Source organism: Chenopodium quinoa, unplaced genomic scaffold (genome assembly GCF_001683475.1).
Source record: "Chenopodium quinoa cultivar QQ74 unplaced genomic scaffold, ASM168347v1, whole genome shotgun sequence".
Lineage (NCBI taxonomy): Eukaryota > Viridiplantae > Streptophyta > Magnoliopsida > Caryophyllales > Amaranthaceae > Chenopodium > Chenopodium quinoa.
Genome location: NW_018743292.1, coordinates 310756 through 327456, shown reverse-complemented (window position 1 = coordinate 327456; position 16701 = coordinate 310756). Strand labels below are relative to the sequence as shown.

The 16701-nt window shown below is 34.7% G+C and overlaps 1 protein-coding gene and 2 long non-coding RNA genes across 3 annotated transcripts; 2 read left to right on the top strand and 1 right to left on the bottom strand.

Annotated features, from left to right (window-relative positions):
• Positions 1–129: 129 nt before the first annotated feature.
• LOC110736122 lies at positions 130–666 on the bottom strand. The gene is made up of 2 exons (XR_002514201.1): positions 513–666; positions 130–374 (listed from the first exon to the last, which is right to left on the bottom strand). It is a non-coding gene; the product is annotated as an uncharacterized LOC110736122 (long non-coding RNA).
• A 119-nt stretch (positions 667–785) lies between these two features.
• Positions 786–3129, top strand: LOC110736123. The gene is made up of 3 exons (XR_002514202.1): positions 786–865; positions 2252–2362; positions 2536–3129. It is a non-coding gene; the product is annotated as an uncharacterized LOC110736123 (long non-coding RNA).
• Positions 3130–7741: 4612 nt separating this feature from the next.
• On the top strand, positions 7742–12734 carry LOC110736121 (receptor-like kinase TMK4). The gene is made up of 2 exons (XM_021916272.1): positions 7742–10241; positions 11798–12734. The coding sequence occupies exons 1-2, from the start codon at positions 7997–7999 to the stop codon at positions 12310–12312; spliced, it is 2760 nt and encodes a 919-aa protein (XP_021771964.1). The 5' UTR covers positions 7742–7996; the 3' UTR covers positions 12313–12734.
• Positions 12735–16701: the final 3967 nt, after the last annotated feature.

The window sequence follows — 16701 nt, the reverse complement described above, 5'->3', positions numbered from 1 at the left end:
TGTGCTGATGTTGCAATAAATTTGAAATGGAGGGAGCGATATGTTATAAGCTGTATCAATTTGACAAAATGAACATCAAACAGGCCAGGTATCAGTAACATACTAATAGATGATAACATTTCCATTTCATACCACAGAATTTCATAATTTTATCAGCACATCATTCAATTACTCATTAACGTAATTATTATGAATATACTTGTACATCAGTTCAAAAACCAACAAAAGTACAAATCCAAAAAAAACACAGAAAAGCTCTTACAAATGGAGCAAATCAGCATAATATCTCAACTGAGCTGAGATTTTGATCTGAAGGGAAATGGTGGCAACCGCAGCACTGCTTGTTCAGCTTGAGTTGGGTCTGAACTCCATAACTACAAATTACAGTACAATTACACGAATAAGATGTTAGGCTGATAACATTTTTTATAAAGTCTGGAGAGTGGTACCCAAGACCCGAGATCCAATCTCGACTACATAAGAGAAAGAAAGAAAAAGAGAGAAAATTTTACAGGGTCTTGAAGAACAGGCTTGGTATCATCTTTGGCAACGACATAAGGAGGTTTTTCAGTCTTCTTCTGCTTCTCGTTCTCTCTCTTCGCACCCACTTCCATTTTCTCTCTAATTTGCAAGAATAACTGGGATTTAGGGTTTTTGTTTTATCAAATTTGGAATTTAAATTGTTTGCCTCTTTTTTATGTGGTGGCTTTTTGGTCATTTCAAAAGTATTTAATTTTCACTTTCCTATATTTCTTGATTTATTAAATTTTTAATTTTGATTTTAAAGGTTGAAACTTTCCTTGGCAATGGTGGACTGGTGCTTGGTGCCCTGGTGGTATCTGAAAGGTTGAACTAAGCTTGCACGGTACATGTTTGATGAAATGCCTCATAGAAAAATGCGTTAAATTATGTCTTGATCTATTGTTGCTTCTAATACCATACATAAAGTTTCTTGATTGTGAGCTTTAATTTAATTGAAAGTAGTTGCATACTTGCATTAAAAAATGTTATTAGCCTTAATTGATGTAGTAGATGCCTAAATTAGACAAAAGATACTATAGATATGTCATAAGTTACACATTTGAGATCAGCAGCATGTTATCTATGATATATGAATATTCAAAACAAAATGGGAAAAAAAAATATGCTTTTTGTACACATGCCTATAGAATATGATGCTTTAAAAAAACGTCGGGTGTATCTAAAGAGCTAGATATATGATGATATGTGATAGAATATGTCAACGATTTGTTGATCGTCATAGGTACAAGTTTTGACTCTTTTCATTTTCTGCTCTGCTATCAGCTTGAAGTAATTCAAATTTGACATTCACAACTCATAAGGGGAATAATGTATCATGATTAGATGATTAAAGTTTGTTTATCATGTCAAATAATGTTACATCACTCTGATTCCTAGGTGGATATCAGGAAATGCTTGTGTAAAGCTTTGATATGTAGTTTTTTTTTTACCAATGTTAAATCACCCAAACTAATATACTATATAGTATATTAGTACCTGTAGAAAAAGGAGATTCTTAATCTAGATTGAAGGTGCAAGGGAGCCACGGCTTGAACTAATCATGATCATGATGCTAGTTCTGTTCTCATTGCTTGCTAATCTATCTCCTACATCGGCTACTTGTAGCTCATTAGCCTCTGCTAATTGTCAAAGAACTGATAAATTCAAGTGCGACTAAATAAGCTTGTACAAGTTTCTTCAAAAAAAAAAAAAAAAGCTTGTATAAGTTTAGTGATGGGCCAATCAAGAATGAAACTGTAGTCAGCGAATTGGATGATATGATGAAGTGTTTTAAGCTTGTTCATTTAGTTGGTAAGTGTTTAAGCTTGTTCTTTAGGACTAGCTTAGAGAAGGGACAATAAGTTTAGATAAGGGACATTTAAGTATAAAGAATGGCCACTTGTGAACATTTTACCGTGTCTTAGTTGAAAACTCATATACTAGTGCATATTAGCAGTTGCCTGTTATTTTACAAAATGTATTGGATTATTCGGGTACAAATTAGTGCGATATTTCACCTTATCTTTTTTAACACATGAACCATACTTATTCCGCTTTTGACGGAGTGTCACATTGTCACCCTTAAATTTCCTTATTGCATTCTGTAGTTCTTTTTTTGGATTAATTTACTGCATGTCACATGGCGTTTCCTTTGTTTTTATTAGGAATGCATGCATAAATTTGTACTAAGTTGCTATATAAATCTCCACTATATTTGTTTTTTTTACAGTACTAGTCAGAGAACAATCCAGAAAATGGAATCATTTGTACAAAAAAACAGCCATACAAGTCACTATTTTTGCTTAAAAAGTTGAGATGCATCCCATCACAAATTGAAGAGGTAATATACTTTATATCCTAGGCTACATTTTCTACTCCACTCAAAAAAAAAAGAAGGATAAGAAACAATGGCTTTTTCCCTAAGATCAAGCATGGGAGCATCAGAGAATTGGGTACTAATGACATTAATGCTATTGTTATGTGGTTTATTTGGTTACATAATCTACGATGCAGTGATGGTAACAGCAGCAGAGCTGTTGCAGCGTTTGCTGGTGATCTCTCCTCTTCTGATAATTATTAAAGTCCACTGGCTTTCGACAATGCCATCGTCAAGCTGCCTAAGCTTCCTCTTGCCAGGGTCCAACCCAAGTGACATTCATCGGGCTGGTGGTTCACCATGGGGTGTTGCAGTTGTTTTGGCCATTATTTTTGTTCTGATCTCATATCAGCCTTCCTTGCAAAGCATTATATCATAGGGATGGTTCGCGACAAGGTCAGTACTCAGTATATATGAACGGAGATATTCAGTGCAAGAGTCTTTTATGCTGAAGGAAAATGAGGTTAGCTGATGATTTTAGAACTCAACATTTCAACATTGTTCTGCTCCATTTGGTGAATTTGTTGGTGAGACATTACTGTAATGCTCTTCAAATTTCGCTTTGAGGGAATTTAGTTTCACTATTATAAAGTTGAAGTGCTGTGTTTTGGTACAAAGGCCAATTGTGTAAGCATGCACCAGTGAACTTCAGTGTCTTGATATTATGTGCTTTGTAATTTGTATCATGTACTGGTTCTAATAATACTAGAATAGTAAATGTTAGTCACTCAGTCCCTTTTTGTTTGCAAGTTTTCGAATATTTGACTCACATAACACGGAAAATTTAGAATGTTAAATGGTTAAACAGCAAATAGCCAAAATCACATTACGGACCTTCAGATACTCTGATTTCCTTCAGATAATAGCAGTTGGTCCCTGAGACTGAAATTACTTGTAACTTATCTAAAATGAAGAAACGGAGAGCAGTATAAACATTAATTGGTTGAGATGAATCATTAGTGATCTTGAGTTAGTAACTTGTACTTTGATATTTTGAATTGGTAATGGTTCTTCACACCCAAAATTGATTGGATTGGGCGATAATACAGTGAAAAACAGCCCAAATTTTTGTTCAAAAGTAGTCTTTATTACAAGCTTCGACTATTTAAGGGCAAAATCTCGTATATCCAATGTCGCCATCTAATAGTATTATTTACAATGTTCTTCTAATTTTTTTTATTTTTTTTTGGACATAAGCTTAAACGGATTACATATAATTATTAAAAGACGAAAGACTACTGCTGGCTATAGTAGCTAGGTCATGGGCTTGAACCTTATGGACACAACACCAATCAAAACCTGTGCTCAACTGTCGAATTTTTCCGCTGTCCAACGAAGACCAATATCACTAACCTGTGTATCGCGCAGTAGTAGGATCATAGACGAAGAGTCCGTGTATATAGTTACTGTTGGCAAGGACCTTGTCGCAGCCCATTGAAGACCTTGTAGGCAGGCGTTCATCTCCTTATGTAGAGCCGATTGAGCCAAACCGCTACTAGCTCCCCCCCAGTAGTAGTCCTTGATCCCCTTGAACACCATTCTCCATGCACCAGCCCATCCCTGATCTATGAGTGTGCTTATGTCAAGAACCATCGACCAGAATCACTGTAGGCAACACACTCATCCCACTATCGCGAAGGACAACTCGCATAAACCCTGGCAGGTAGTCTGCAACCATTTCTGGTGGGTGTAAAGATCTCAGGCTATCCTTAAGTTTCTTGGAGAATAAACGCTGCTGGCGCAAACCCTCAGAAATTGTCGCTGGCGTTGACAGGTCAGACAGAGTTGAGGATCTAAAAACCCTGTTATTCCTTGCTATCCACAAACCCCACAAGGTTGCGATAAAAAAAGTAGTCCTATGACCATTGTTCTTCTAAATTAGGGAAGGGTATTACCATTTTTGAATTAGATGTGATGAATATAATTAAGCCATATTGTCTATTTTGTGCTACGTAATACTATTACACTATTAATATTTAAAGATGCATATTACCCATCAGGTGTCTAACCTTAGCTACATTAGTACACAACCAGCAATGGAGCAATGTATTACGGATATTCACTTTTAGGGTTGATCATACATTTTCTTTTTCGACGGAAGTTTAGTTATATATAGCCAATTAATTATATACTTTCATCATATGTATGTGAATTCTTCTTGTTGATCTTGTATATGTATGTAATTTCCTACAAAAATTTATGTAATTATGTCAACTTGTTAAGCCTTCTTCTTCAGTTTCATACTTCCTTGTATCCTATCAATTGTGATACATTTTTCACATAATAATTCTATGAAAGAAAAAGAAAAATTAGCTGCCATTTGGACCTTCAACTTCATGCGACAATAGTAATTGACTAATTGTTCTGCTACTGTACTTGTACTAACTTCTGAAAGTTGGGCCGCGGTCCATTTTATATCCTTTTTTCTTCAAAATATGGACTATGGAGTGCCTACTACAAATACTTCATGTACTCTAACTTCAATGTAAGACATAGGAAGTACTAGTTTTTGGCTCGTGTAAGGTACAAGTTAATTATCTTTATTAAATACTACGAGCTTTTAAAATTTTACATTCTTCTTCGACTTATAAATAACAAAGATCTAAGAAATTTACATATAATAGGAGATTACGCATGATGAAGGGATTAAAGAGTAGATAAGTGATAAAAAGGATTCTTGTACGTAATTGTAAAAACATTACTGACTCAAAGGTTACATTGGAAAACTTGATATGAAAGTTATTCTAGTAAAATTATCCTTCGTAATATGTTTTCTTTGCTATGACGTGACACGGTGATATGAAAAACCCGAAAACTAAATATGATATATATTGAACTTTTTATTATTTAATTAGAGTGAAGCATTATCAAATGTTATGTGATGTGATAATTGGTTGATGGGTGCATGGGTCCTATAAAGTTGTTATCAAATGATTCATTGTCCAGTTACAATAATTTTGTGTATAAAGGTAGATTAATTCATATGATATGGGCATGTGTTTTTCTTCTTTCATTGTTACAAAATTAACAAGGGGACACGAGGACCATACATGACATCAAAGGGTGGAATGGTTTATCATGCTAACAGAATTTTGCATTACATCTTGTGTTTTACACGAGAAAGCTACTTAATGAGCATGATAGTTTCGTCACATGTTTATATGAGATGTATAGCTGATAGTGTATAATAGCTAAGCAAGTTCATGTATAAGGCATTTTGAAACAATACTCGAAAATATATTAGACTCGGTCATTTCATGAGAGTTTTATGAGTTAAATTTTAAAAGCATGGCATCTTTTTTGTGTAACAATACAACATTATAAGTTACCATTAGAGTATTATTTGCCTCATTAGTACTATTATATCTCACGCTGGCATATCGTGATTTGTACCATTTTTAAAATAATTGTGTGTACAATTAAAAAGTTTTATAATACCATTACATTTTTAAAGTATCTTACATATGTAGTTAATGGCGATAGAAGTACCTAACAGTAAGACAAATAAATTAAAAGTTGACATTATTATTTACAAAAATGTCATAAAACGTGTTTGCCAATCAGATACAGTATACCGGATATGATTTTCAAGTAGACAAATAATAGGAGCAGTTGATGGAACAATTAGAAAAAGTTGTATTCTTGTTATCCAGAAAAAAGGGAAAGAATAATTGAGTTGGATGGGGATAATTCTCTTGCGTTCAATCTAATCATTCAATTAATGTCACCCATCGCTGGATTTGGAGCAATAAGCAAAAATAAACAACTGTCTTTTTCTAAACCGCCTTTATCTATTTATTTTTTTAACAATTCTAAAAAATATAATTACACCAATTACGCCTTATTTTATTATTAGTCATTATCTTCGAACCCAAATATGTGAAAAATCCCATTTTTTTAGTGTGGGCCCCATAGTATTCCAAACCCAGCCCATGAACTTCGTTCTTGGACTAATTTGACCCACATATATTCTAGGATTTGTCCAAATAATTTCTTTCCTTGAAAGAGTAGATTATGGATATTGGATAGAAATGAAAATGATATGTTAATTTTGAAAAATTGATAGCTAATACTCCGTACCTTATATCGGATGATTGATAATAATGAATAAGTTAGTGCATAACACAAAAGGTAATTTAGAAATAAAAAAATATGACCTTAATTTCATTGGAGTAATTCTCGTCAAAAACTTCAAATAATAAATTATTAAGACACTATCTCATTTTGCCAAAAAAAAGAAGGTACGAATATTAAGATTAACAATACGGAGTATTATTATTTTAGTGATACAATATCGTACAATTTTCTTCTTTTCTTATTTATACCCAAATCCATTAAAAGACATTCTTAGTTTCTACCTTGCGAATATGATTTATAATTCAAATGAATACTCTAAATTGCAAAATGTTGAATATGAGAGTGGGAATTGGGACCATTTTGTTTGTTTTTCATAGCCTACCCTTTTTTTTTTCTTGCAATGAGTTGTGAACCTATCATAATATTATGCCCAACTTTTTTTTGAAGTAGTGCTTATGCCTTTTTTATTTGTGCAATCCCCAAAAGCAAATATGGATAATATTCACAAGCATAAATACTTGTCAAAAAAAGATACAAGCATAAATAAAATTGGTACTTTGTGATCTGTATAACCTTATCAAATGTATTACAAATGAAAAAAAGAACTCAAAGAAGGTGATCATCATATTGATCTATAGATTTTAAAGTATCTCGTGATTATAAGAATCTTCAACGATATAAATCTATAGAATGATTATTTTGCTCTTATATTAGGGTTAAAAGTGCATTTCTACATTTTTATTTTACTTGTAATGCATTTTAATATCTTCAACCATTTTACACTTTTTTTTTTTTTTTTTTTTTTTTTTTTTTTTTTTTGGGTTCAACCATTTTACTTTAGAAACATTTATAATAGCTATATATCATTCATTCATTTGATTTTTACATGCAATTTCTTTATATCTCTTTCTTACACTACAAGACACGTGTCATTAATCTCTTATTTTTTTTAAACTTATCACATAATGTGTTTGATTGCAAATAAAAGTGAATAATTCGTATAAGTACTGACATTTGCTGGAACTCTAAAGCAAATATCTCGGTTGACATTCATTTTTTTACGCACATAACTAATTTCCAGAGATGAACAGAGTTCTCATTTTTCAACTTCCTTTTCAGAAAGAAAATCTCAGGTAAAAAATTGCTAATTTATAGAAAACCGATAATATAGTTCTCGCCTTTTACCTTTTCGACGATAAAAATTCTAGGCGCCTGGTAAAAAAAAATTTGGTCATGGAGTCATGGTAGATGCAAATGAAGAATTGAAGATACCCTCATTGACTCAATTCCAGCAACAACTTCTAATTAAAGGAATCCCAAATTTCCAGAAACACAAAATAATTAAACAAAATTTGTTTTAATTTTTTAATTACGCGTCTTCTATTATTCAAAGAGCTGTCCACCCTAAAAATCCAAATTCCAACTCACTTTCTTTTCTTCCTTCACAAACCCCACCATTAATACCAAGATTACCCACATTTTCTCTCTCTCTCTCTCTCCTCCATTTTTGCGCCCCCTTCAATGGCGAAAACATCCACAACTACCCTCTTCATCTTCTTCTTCCTCCTTCTTTCTCTCTCCTCTGCTGATGACAAATCCGCCATGGATGACTTCTTGAAATCCTTCGGATCATCTCCTCCTTCTGGGTGGGATTCTTCCACAGATTTCTGCAAATGGAAGGGTGTAAACTGTGATAATGGAGACAGGGTTACCTCCATTAATCTTGCTTCTCAATCTCTCAAAACTACACTTCCTTCTTCCATTAATACCCTCTCTCAACTCACCACTCTTTCTCTTCAAAACAATGAATTCATTGGCCCTTTACCTTCTTTAGCTAATCTCTCTCTTCTTCAAACTGTTTTTCTTGACAATAATAATTTTACTTCAATCCCATCTGGTGCTTTTTCTGGGTTGAGTTCACTTCAAACTCTCTCTCTTTCCTTTAATGAAGACCTTGCGCCATGGCAATTTCCTTCCGAACTCACTGATTCTTCAAGCTTGGCTAGTTTCTATGTTAATAATGCGAAAATGGAAGGCCCGATTCCAGACATATTCGGGTCGTTTCCCGGGTTGCAGAATTTGAGATTGAGCTACAATAATTTGAGTGGGTCTTTACCCGGGTCGTTAAACGGGTCTTCAATTCAGAATTTCTGGGTTAATAATCAGGTTGATGGGTTGTTATCGGGTCCGATTGATGTTGTTTCGGGTATGACCCAGTTAGCTCAGGTATGGCTTCATGCAAATTCATTTACTGGTTCAATTCCTGATTTATCTGCTTGTACTCAGATATTTGATCTTCAACTTAGGGATAATAAGTTTACTGGGATTCTTCCACCTTCAATTGTTAGTTTGCCTAAATTGGAGAATTTTACTATTAATAATAACAATATTCAAGGGCCGCTTCCTGATTTTCCTAAGACTGTTAAAGTAGTAGAGTTGGGTAATAACCATTTTTGTAGGAATGTTACTGGGGATTGTGATCCTCAGGTTACTGCTTTGCTCCAAGTTGCTGGGGCTTTAGGGTATCCAATTAAGTTGGCTGATGCTTGGATTGGTAATGATGCTTGTAATAGCTGGATTTTTGTGTCCTGTGATCCTAGCCACCGTGTAGTTTCTGTTTATTTTGCGAAGCAGGGGTTTTCGGGCACCATTTCCCCGGCATTTGCGAATTTGACGTCATTGACGGATTTGGATTTGAGTAATAATAATTTGACTGGCACTATCCCTGCCTCTTTAGCTTCCTTGCCCAAGCTTAAGAAGATTGATTTGACAAATAATGACATTAGTGGGAAAGTTCCGAGGTTTAGTCTTGGGGTGAATTTGCTCACTTCTGGGAATAAGAATATTGGGAAGGATGTTGCTCCACCTGGTTCTCCGGGTTCTGGGGGTAGCTCCTCTTCTGGCTCGGGTGTGGGGTCGAAGGGTTCATCGGTTTCTGCTGGTATGGTGAAAAGTGTGGTGATTGCGGTTGTTGTTTTTGTTGTAGTTGTAATGTTTGTGTTGTACAAGTGTTATATGAAGAAGAAGCACAGGAAGTTTGGGAAGGTTCAGAATCCCGAAGCTGGAGATAATGAGATGGTGAAGACCAGTGTAGTGGGGACAACAAATGGTTATGCTGGTGTTCCAAGTGAGTTGCAGAGCCACAGCAGTGGTGATCATGGTGATTTCCCTGTGTTTGAAGGCGGGAATGTTGCCATCTCAATTCAAGTCCTTCGGCAGGTTACAAACAATTTTAGTGAGGATAATATACTGGGACGTGGAGGATTTGGGGTTGTTTACAAAGGGGAGCTCCATGATGGGACTAAGATTGCCGTTAAGAGGATGGAAGCTACAGCTATGGGCACCAAAGGGATGAGTGAGTTTCAAGCTGAAATTGCAGTCCTTACAAAAGTTAGGCACAGGCATTTGGTTGCCCTTTTAGGTTTCTGCACCAATGGGCACGAGAGGCTTTTGGTATACGAGTACATGCCACAAGGGCACCTCGGACAACATTTGTTTGAGTGGCAAGAGCTTGGATATCCCCCTCTTACTTGGAAGCAGAGAGTCTCCATAGCTTTGGATGTGGCCAGGGGAGTTGAGTATCTACATAGTTTAGCGCAAACAAGTTTCATTCACAGAGATTTGAAACCTTCTAACATCTTGCTGGGAGATGACATGAGGGCCAAGGTTGCAGATTTCGGTTTGGTAAAGAATGCTCCTGATGGAAAATATTCAGTGGAGACTCGATTGGCTGGAACATTCGGCTACCTTGCACCTGAATATGCTGGTAAGCATCTGTTCAGATATTCTTGGTGATACTTCCCTATGTCTTGCTATTTTAATATTGGCTCTAATGAGATATACTACTCTGTATTTCATGAATTTGAATTCTTCGTGAGTTTCTTTCTCTTGCTTGGGAAGCATATTTTTAATGAGAGTAGATTCTGGAAAGTTCATATACTAGTATTAACTGTGATGCAAAAATATGTGTAGGATTATTTTAATTTACTATTGTATGGCATGCTCTCTATTTTGCTAGGTCTGTTAATAATCTCTTTTTGTTTGTCTAATTCGAACTCTTTTAATTTATTTGTGGGAATTTTTGATTCCATTTGTATGTTGATTGGAAACTAATCAAACTAATGTTTAGGGCTTTAGGCTACTTAGTTTGTGGGTGGATGTTAGGAGTAAAGTCACCAACATGAATATCTAACCCACATGTTTATATTTAATTTATTGCTATCTATTTTAAATTATAAACTGTGATTGGTGGGGATATCATGTGCCTTAAGTGTGAACTCTGTAAACATGTGAAAATAGCACGATGTATTGGTGAGAAGTTGCAAAATATCGTATTGATTTTAATTTTATCTCCTTAGTTTTGTGGTTTGTTCGTTCATATAATGATACTGCAAATTTTGGTACATTTGTTAATCAACATAGGCTCAGTAAAACTTATATGATGATAAGCTGCACATATTTACCTGTGCCTTGAAGTTTGTGAATAAATCACAGTGTCTCATTGAACATTTGAACTGTGAATCTTTCTTTATTTGTTCTTTCTTTCTTATTGTGGAGTAGTAGCTGGTTATTGCAATTCCAGAACAAAGGTCTATCAGAATATATTATTTGTTATTGAAGGGGTAAAACTTCATTTTGACCCCCAGTTAGACTCATACAATCCATTTACAAGAAAAAAACATACTTGTATTTGCCGTGTGTTTTTAGAACATGTGTTCGAGTATGTGCCTCACTTATTGACTTAAATGAAGAGGGCCTAATAATTTAAGTTATGTTTTTGGGGGTGAAATTCATTGTATTTGTTGGCTGCCAAGTTACCTGAGCACTCTCATAATGGTCTAGACCTGAGTTCTGACTGGCAGATGCCTGTTACATTTAAATCTTATTTTGCTGCACTCTACTTTTTTTAATTGCAAATGTGCTTAGAGATGTTACAAATGTTAGAAATGCATTAAGGCGAAGTTCATATGATGCACTGTAGGATTGTTGGAACAGCTTAACTTGATTACTCTACAGTGACTGCCTTAGTGCCTTGTGTGTAATACTCTATTAGTCTAAGTATGTTCTTGTATAATCATACTACTCATGTGGTCATGCTTTGATACCAGTTTTCTATAAGTTCAAATTTGAGGACCCCCATGTAATTTCTGATCATCTATCTTTTTCAACAGAGTTTGAAAATGTAGGGCTGTAGGCTTGATAGGTTCTCTAACATAATTAGCTTACATTGGAGTGATTGTCAACTTGATGTTTGCATTTTGGTAGACCCATCTATGCTCTGAAATAAATACTAACATGTTCTGCTCTTATTTTCTCCAACAGTTACTGGGAGAGTGACCACCAAAATTGATGTCTATGCATTTGGTGTTATATTGATGGAGCTTATCACTGGTAGAAAAGCCCTTGATGAGACAATGCCAGACGAGAGATCCCATTTAGTGACATGGTTCCGCAGAATCTTGATCAACAAGGACAACATCCGAAAGTCAATTGATGCCATCCTTGACCCCGATGATGAAACCTTTGAGAGCATTTGTAGGATTGCTGAGTTGGCAGGTCACTGCACAGCCCGTGAACCACATCAGAGACCCGACATGGGACATGCCGTAAACGTGTTGGGCCCACTTGTTGAGCAGTGGAAACCTTCGAGCCAAGAGGAAGATGATTCATATGGCATTGACCTACACATGAGTCTCCCCCAAGCTTTACAAAGATGGCAAGCCAATGAGGGCACTTCAACAATGGTCAGCGATATGTCATTCAGCAGGACACAGAACAGCATTCCATCCAAACCCTCAGGGTTTGCAGACTCATTCGACTCAATGGACTGTCGATGATCAATGCTAAAAACCTGAACAGAAATTTCTCATCAGAGCTAAAAAGCTGAAGGTAACTCCGTCTTTAAACCTCGCGGCTCACAAGATTGAAAGAGTCAGTGAAATTGTATTTATTGGTGTCATTCTTTCTTATTTTTGGTTTCTAATTTCCCATTCAGATCATGTGAGCTAACAACATTTTTTTAGGGGTGGGTAGTTGTTTTTTAGTTGAAAATGGTGGTGGTTAAAGAATGTAAAACCACACATGGGTTTGGTATGGAAAATTGAAGTATATGTTCAATATGTAACATGAACATGGGGGGCATGGGTTATGGTGTGTAGTGACACAGCAAAAGTAAAGTCAGACAGTACATCCAACTTCATTTTGTATCATATTCTTTCATTCTTATTATTGTTCAAATTTTATATGATTTTCCCTCCCATATTTCGTATTAATCACTAGTCAAATACTCAATAATTAATGTCGATAATTTATACGAAGTATATTGTTATTAATTATTTTATTTTCATCTGGAAGTTCATCTATCTTTGTGGTGAGAATTACATATGGACTATAGAGTACTGTACGAGTATATAATATCTAAAACATCACCTATGATTTTCTCTATATTATCTCCGCGATTACCTAATTTTCAAAGTATGTTGATGATTCTCAATAATTCTACACAAGACAGTTATATCGACCGGAAATGTGAATACGTAATTGGAGGGGGAAATATAGATATGAGTTGGACATAAGCTGGAAAAAGGAATTTATGCTCCTTTTGTAAATTCTGAATCCATCTTAATATTGTCATTATTTATATGTTTTTGGTAGGTTAAAGCTGGAAAGTTTGTTTAACTTGTTGGTCTTAAAGAATGAAAATAGACTAAAGCGAGAGAGCATATGTGAAGGCGGATGATAAGGGGTGGTAGGAAAGGATTTGGACTTGGTAACATGCTAGATTTTGATATTCAGCTTTCAACGTAGGTGGCTTTTGTAGTTTATGCACATGTCACTTAGTGCCAATTCTCACAAATTCTTTCTTAACCTATCAGTTTTGGTTACTCTGGTATACTTCTACTGAGACCGTGACATTTATGATCGTTTATTTGGTATGTTAAAATATCAAGCAAAGCTTGGTGGAGTTGGTGGGGAACTCACCTTATGACTTTGAGGTCACAAGTTTGAGCCCCACTAATTACAAACAAATTGTTTGGGAGTAGGGGATTCCCTTACCTTCCCCCTCTTAAACGTTGACCTGCGGAATTGGACTGACTAAACCTGTGAGAGGTGCTGGTTCAGTAGGGTTTATACATTGGCTCTTCCTATATCGCAACTCAAGGATGGAGGTGATCTCTGGCCACTGGTCGAAGAGATCATTCTCCGGCTCTTCCTATATATTATTTTACTAATATATAGTCTTTTCTATCAATGCTGGATTATTTGATCCTGAAATCCTATACAAACGAAAATGAAAGCTGCGCAAGGAGAGGGAATAGAAAAGTATCTAGTTGTACATCATTTTCTCAATTGTAAAGTGTAGATAGGAATAAATTATAAGGTGAGTGATAATGACATTATATAGTTACTTGTACTACTTTATTATTTAAATGTAAGTTGAATTGATGAAAATAGAATTTGGTCATGTTATATAATTATGCATAAGTTAGGCGCAGCTCCATATGGCATGATGAAAAGGACCAACACACATTATTGTCTAAATTGTGCCTATAATTGCGGACACCTTGTCCAATATTTGGGACATGTACAGTATTGTTTACAAGTTTATAAACAACATTTAGTGTTCAAAATCTCACGACTCCATTTCTACGTAATTGATAAATTGACTACTTAATGTTATTAACGTCTCTTTCACAGTTGAATATTAGCATATACTGTAATGCATTTATGAACAACATTTATATCAGACTGTCTTACTTCTTAACACAAATAAGTAAATAACCTCATATCATAACTAATATAAAATGCGAAAAATACAACTCATTCTAGTATATTATTGGAGTTGCGTTATTTGGTCTTATCCTTTTATCTGTTATGTCAAAATTATAGTGCATGAATAATTTTAATACAAAATAATATAGGTACAAGTCATAGTTACCAACTTACCATTATATAGACATAAAATACTGGTGTTTGAGGGACATAGAAACAATCCTATGGCAGGGTTGGCAGCTCATCAATTACACAATCTAAGCTGTTTAATTATTAAATCATTTCATTGGATCCTCTACAATTGATATTACAAAAAATTGTCTATTACGATATATTACTCCAAGTCAAATACATTAGGAAGGCCTAATCGTTATATCGATAGGTTGACCTATGTGGGGTTTTGAGACCTATATTACGGATTTAAACAAATAAAAAAAAAAAGGAAGAGTTGGACACTTTCACACACAAGTGATACAACATTTAAGGCCCATAGTTTGACAACTTGCTGCTCAAGTACCTTGGCCCACCTAATTCTACAAGATCAGGCCCTGAAATTCTAGAAGCTCCAGAAACCCTTATTCTCCTTGCAGTCCACAACACAAAATGGCTAACCCAAAATATTGCAGCCCTTTATTAGCTAGCTGGCTTTGCGTTTTATTGTACTTATTATACTTCCTTAACTCACCAAAATTACTTGCAATGTTTTGACTGGAAATGCTTGCCAATACACGACTTTGTATATCAATATACGAAGGGTCATAGAAAGCGTGGTATGATGGAACAAGCTTGTAAAGTTGTTACAATGGCCTAAGAGAAACATCCCAAGAACTCTCCTCCTAAATTACAAATGTTAAGTATTTGTGCTTTGATTAGGTTTCCCTGAATCGCGAACCAAGCCAGACGGAATACAAAGGGCTGTTAAGATGTATCATGCAGCCATGCTTATTTTGTTCAGGAACTTTGGGATCAATTGCTTTACAACTACAACTCTGCTATGGGCCCAAATTAGAACTGGATTTAAATTTTTTATTTGGCCCCCCTGAAGTTGCAAAGACCATACTTATGTAATGTAAAAATAAAGTTGGAGATACTGTATTATGAAGATAGGTTTACACAAAACAAAACAGTTTTGATCCTAGCTTTTACCTTTTTTAGATTGCCTCATTTCTCCACTCCCACTTTTTGGTCCCAGCTTGACCTTCCTCCTTGGAAAATGCTAAAAAAAAACCCAAATAATGGAGCTTTTCTCCTGAGTGCTGTAAAGAATCAGTATACTTTTGATCACCCCATTCCATTCTTAGGGGTTAAGTATTCTGCTCAGGAACAACTAATAATTAATTAATGATTACAATTGCCAATTGGCTGTAGTCTTCATATTTCGGCTTTATACACTCTCAAACTTGTTGAGAGCGAGATTGTTGAAACATAATTGAAATCAACCTGCATTAGTAATGCAAGAGGCGGTTTTATGTGCCAATAAAACACCGATATTAAAATTGTGTATATAGCATAAACAAATACAAAATACTGTGTATATAGCAATCACTATCTAATAGAATAATTGTACTTCGTATATATCAATATATATAGTAAGAAAATTGAAATAAATATTTATGAGTATGTATGTATTTCGATTTGCATAATATAATTTATTCATACAATTAGATATTATAAATTAGTAACAAGGTACAAAGTTTTAACAAGTTTATTCATACACATATATAAGACTTATAACAGACAATAATTAAGAGCCATGATTTCACTATTTAATTTTGTACAACAACTCGATTAACCCTATCAAAACAAACTTTACTTTTTATCCTCCTACTCACCACATACACAAATTAAACAAGTTATACATCACTTACTAAACTATATTACTCTTATTAAATAAACATAACAAAAGCCTTAATTAAAGGACATAATAAAGGGGAAAACTTTATATTATAATACGAAAAAGATAAAACTACATACATACACAACAATTATACACTAATTAATTACTTAATTTACTCATCATGATTATGATGATGATGAAGATAATCATCTGCTAAGCAAGGGCCACCAGCTTTCCCTAATAGAAGTATGATAAGAAATCATAAACATAAGAAACACAAGAAGAATTCCTACACCCCAAGGGGAACCACCAGCTCTATGGATGGAGTCTTGTTCAGGCAAAGGGATCAACAAACGTCGATCTTCGTAGCTCGATAGCCAATGGACGGCTAAGAGAAGAAGTACAGGGAATACCATGAGGATTAGCTTCACCTGATCCATTAAATCTTCCCATACTGATTCATAGTTTATGTACCATGAAAAACCTAGAAAGAAAAATACAACTATGAATAAAAAACATAGTTGCACTGGTGGAGGTGACAAATATTGTGTGTAGGAGTTTTGATATCTTGCCATAATAATAAAAACTATATGTTATAATTTTTATAATTCAAACT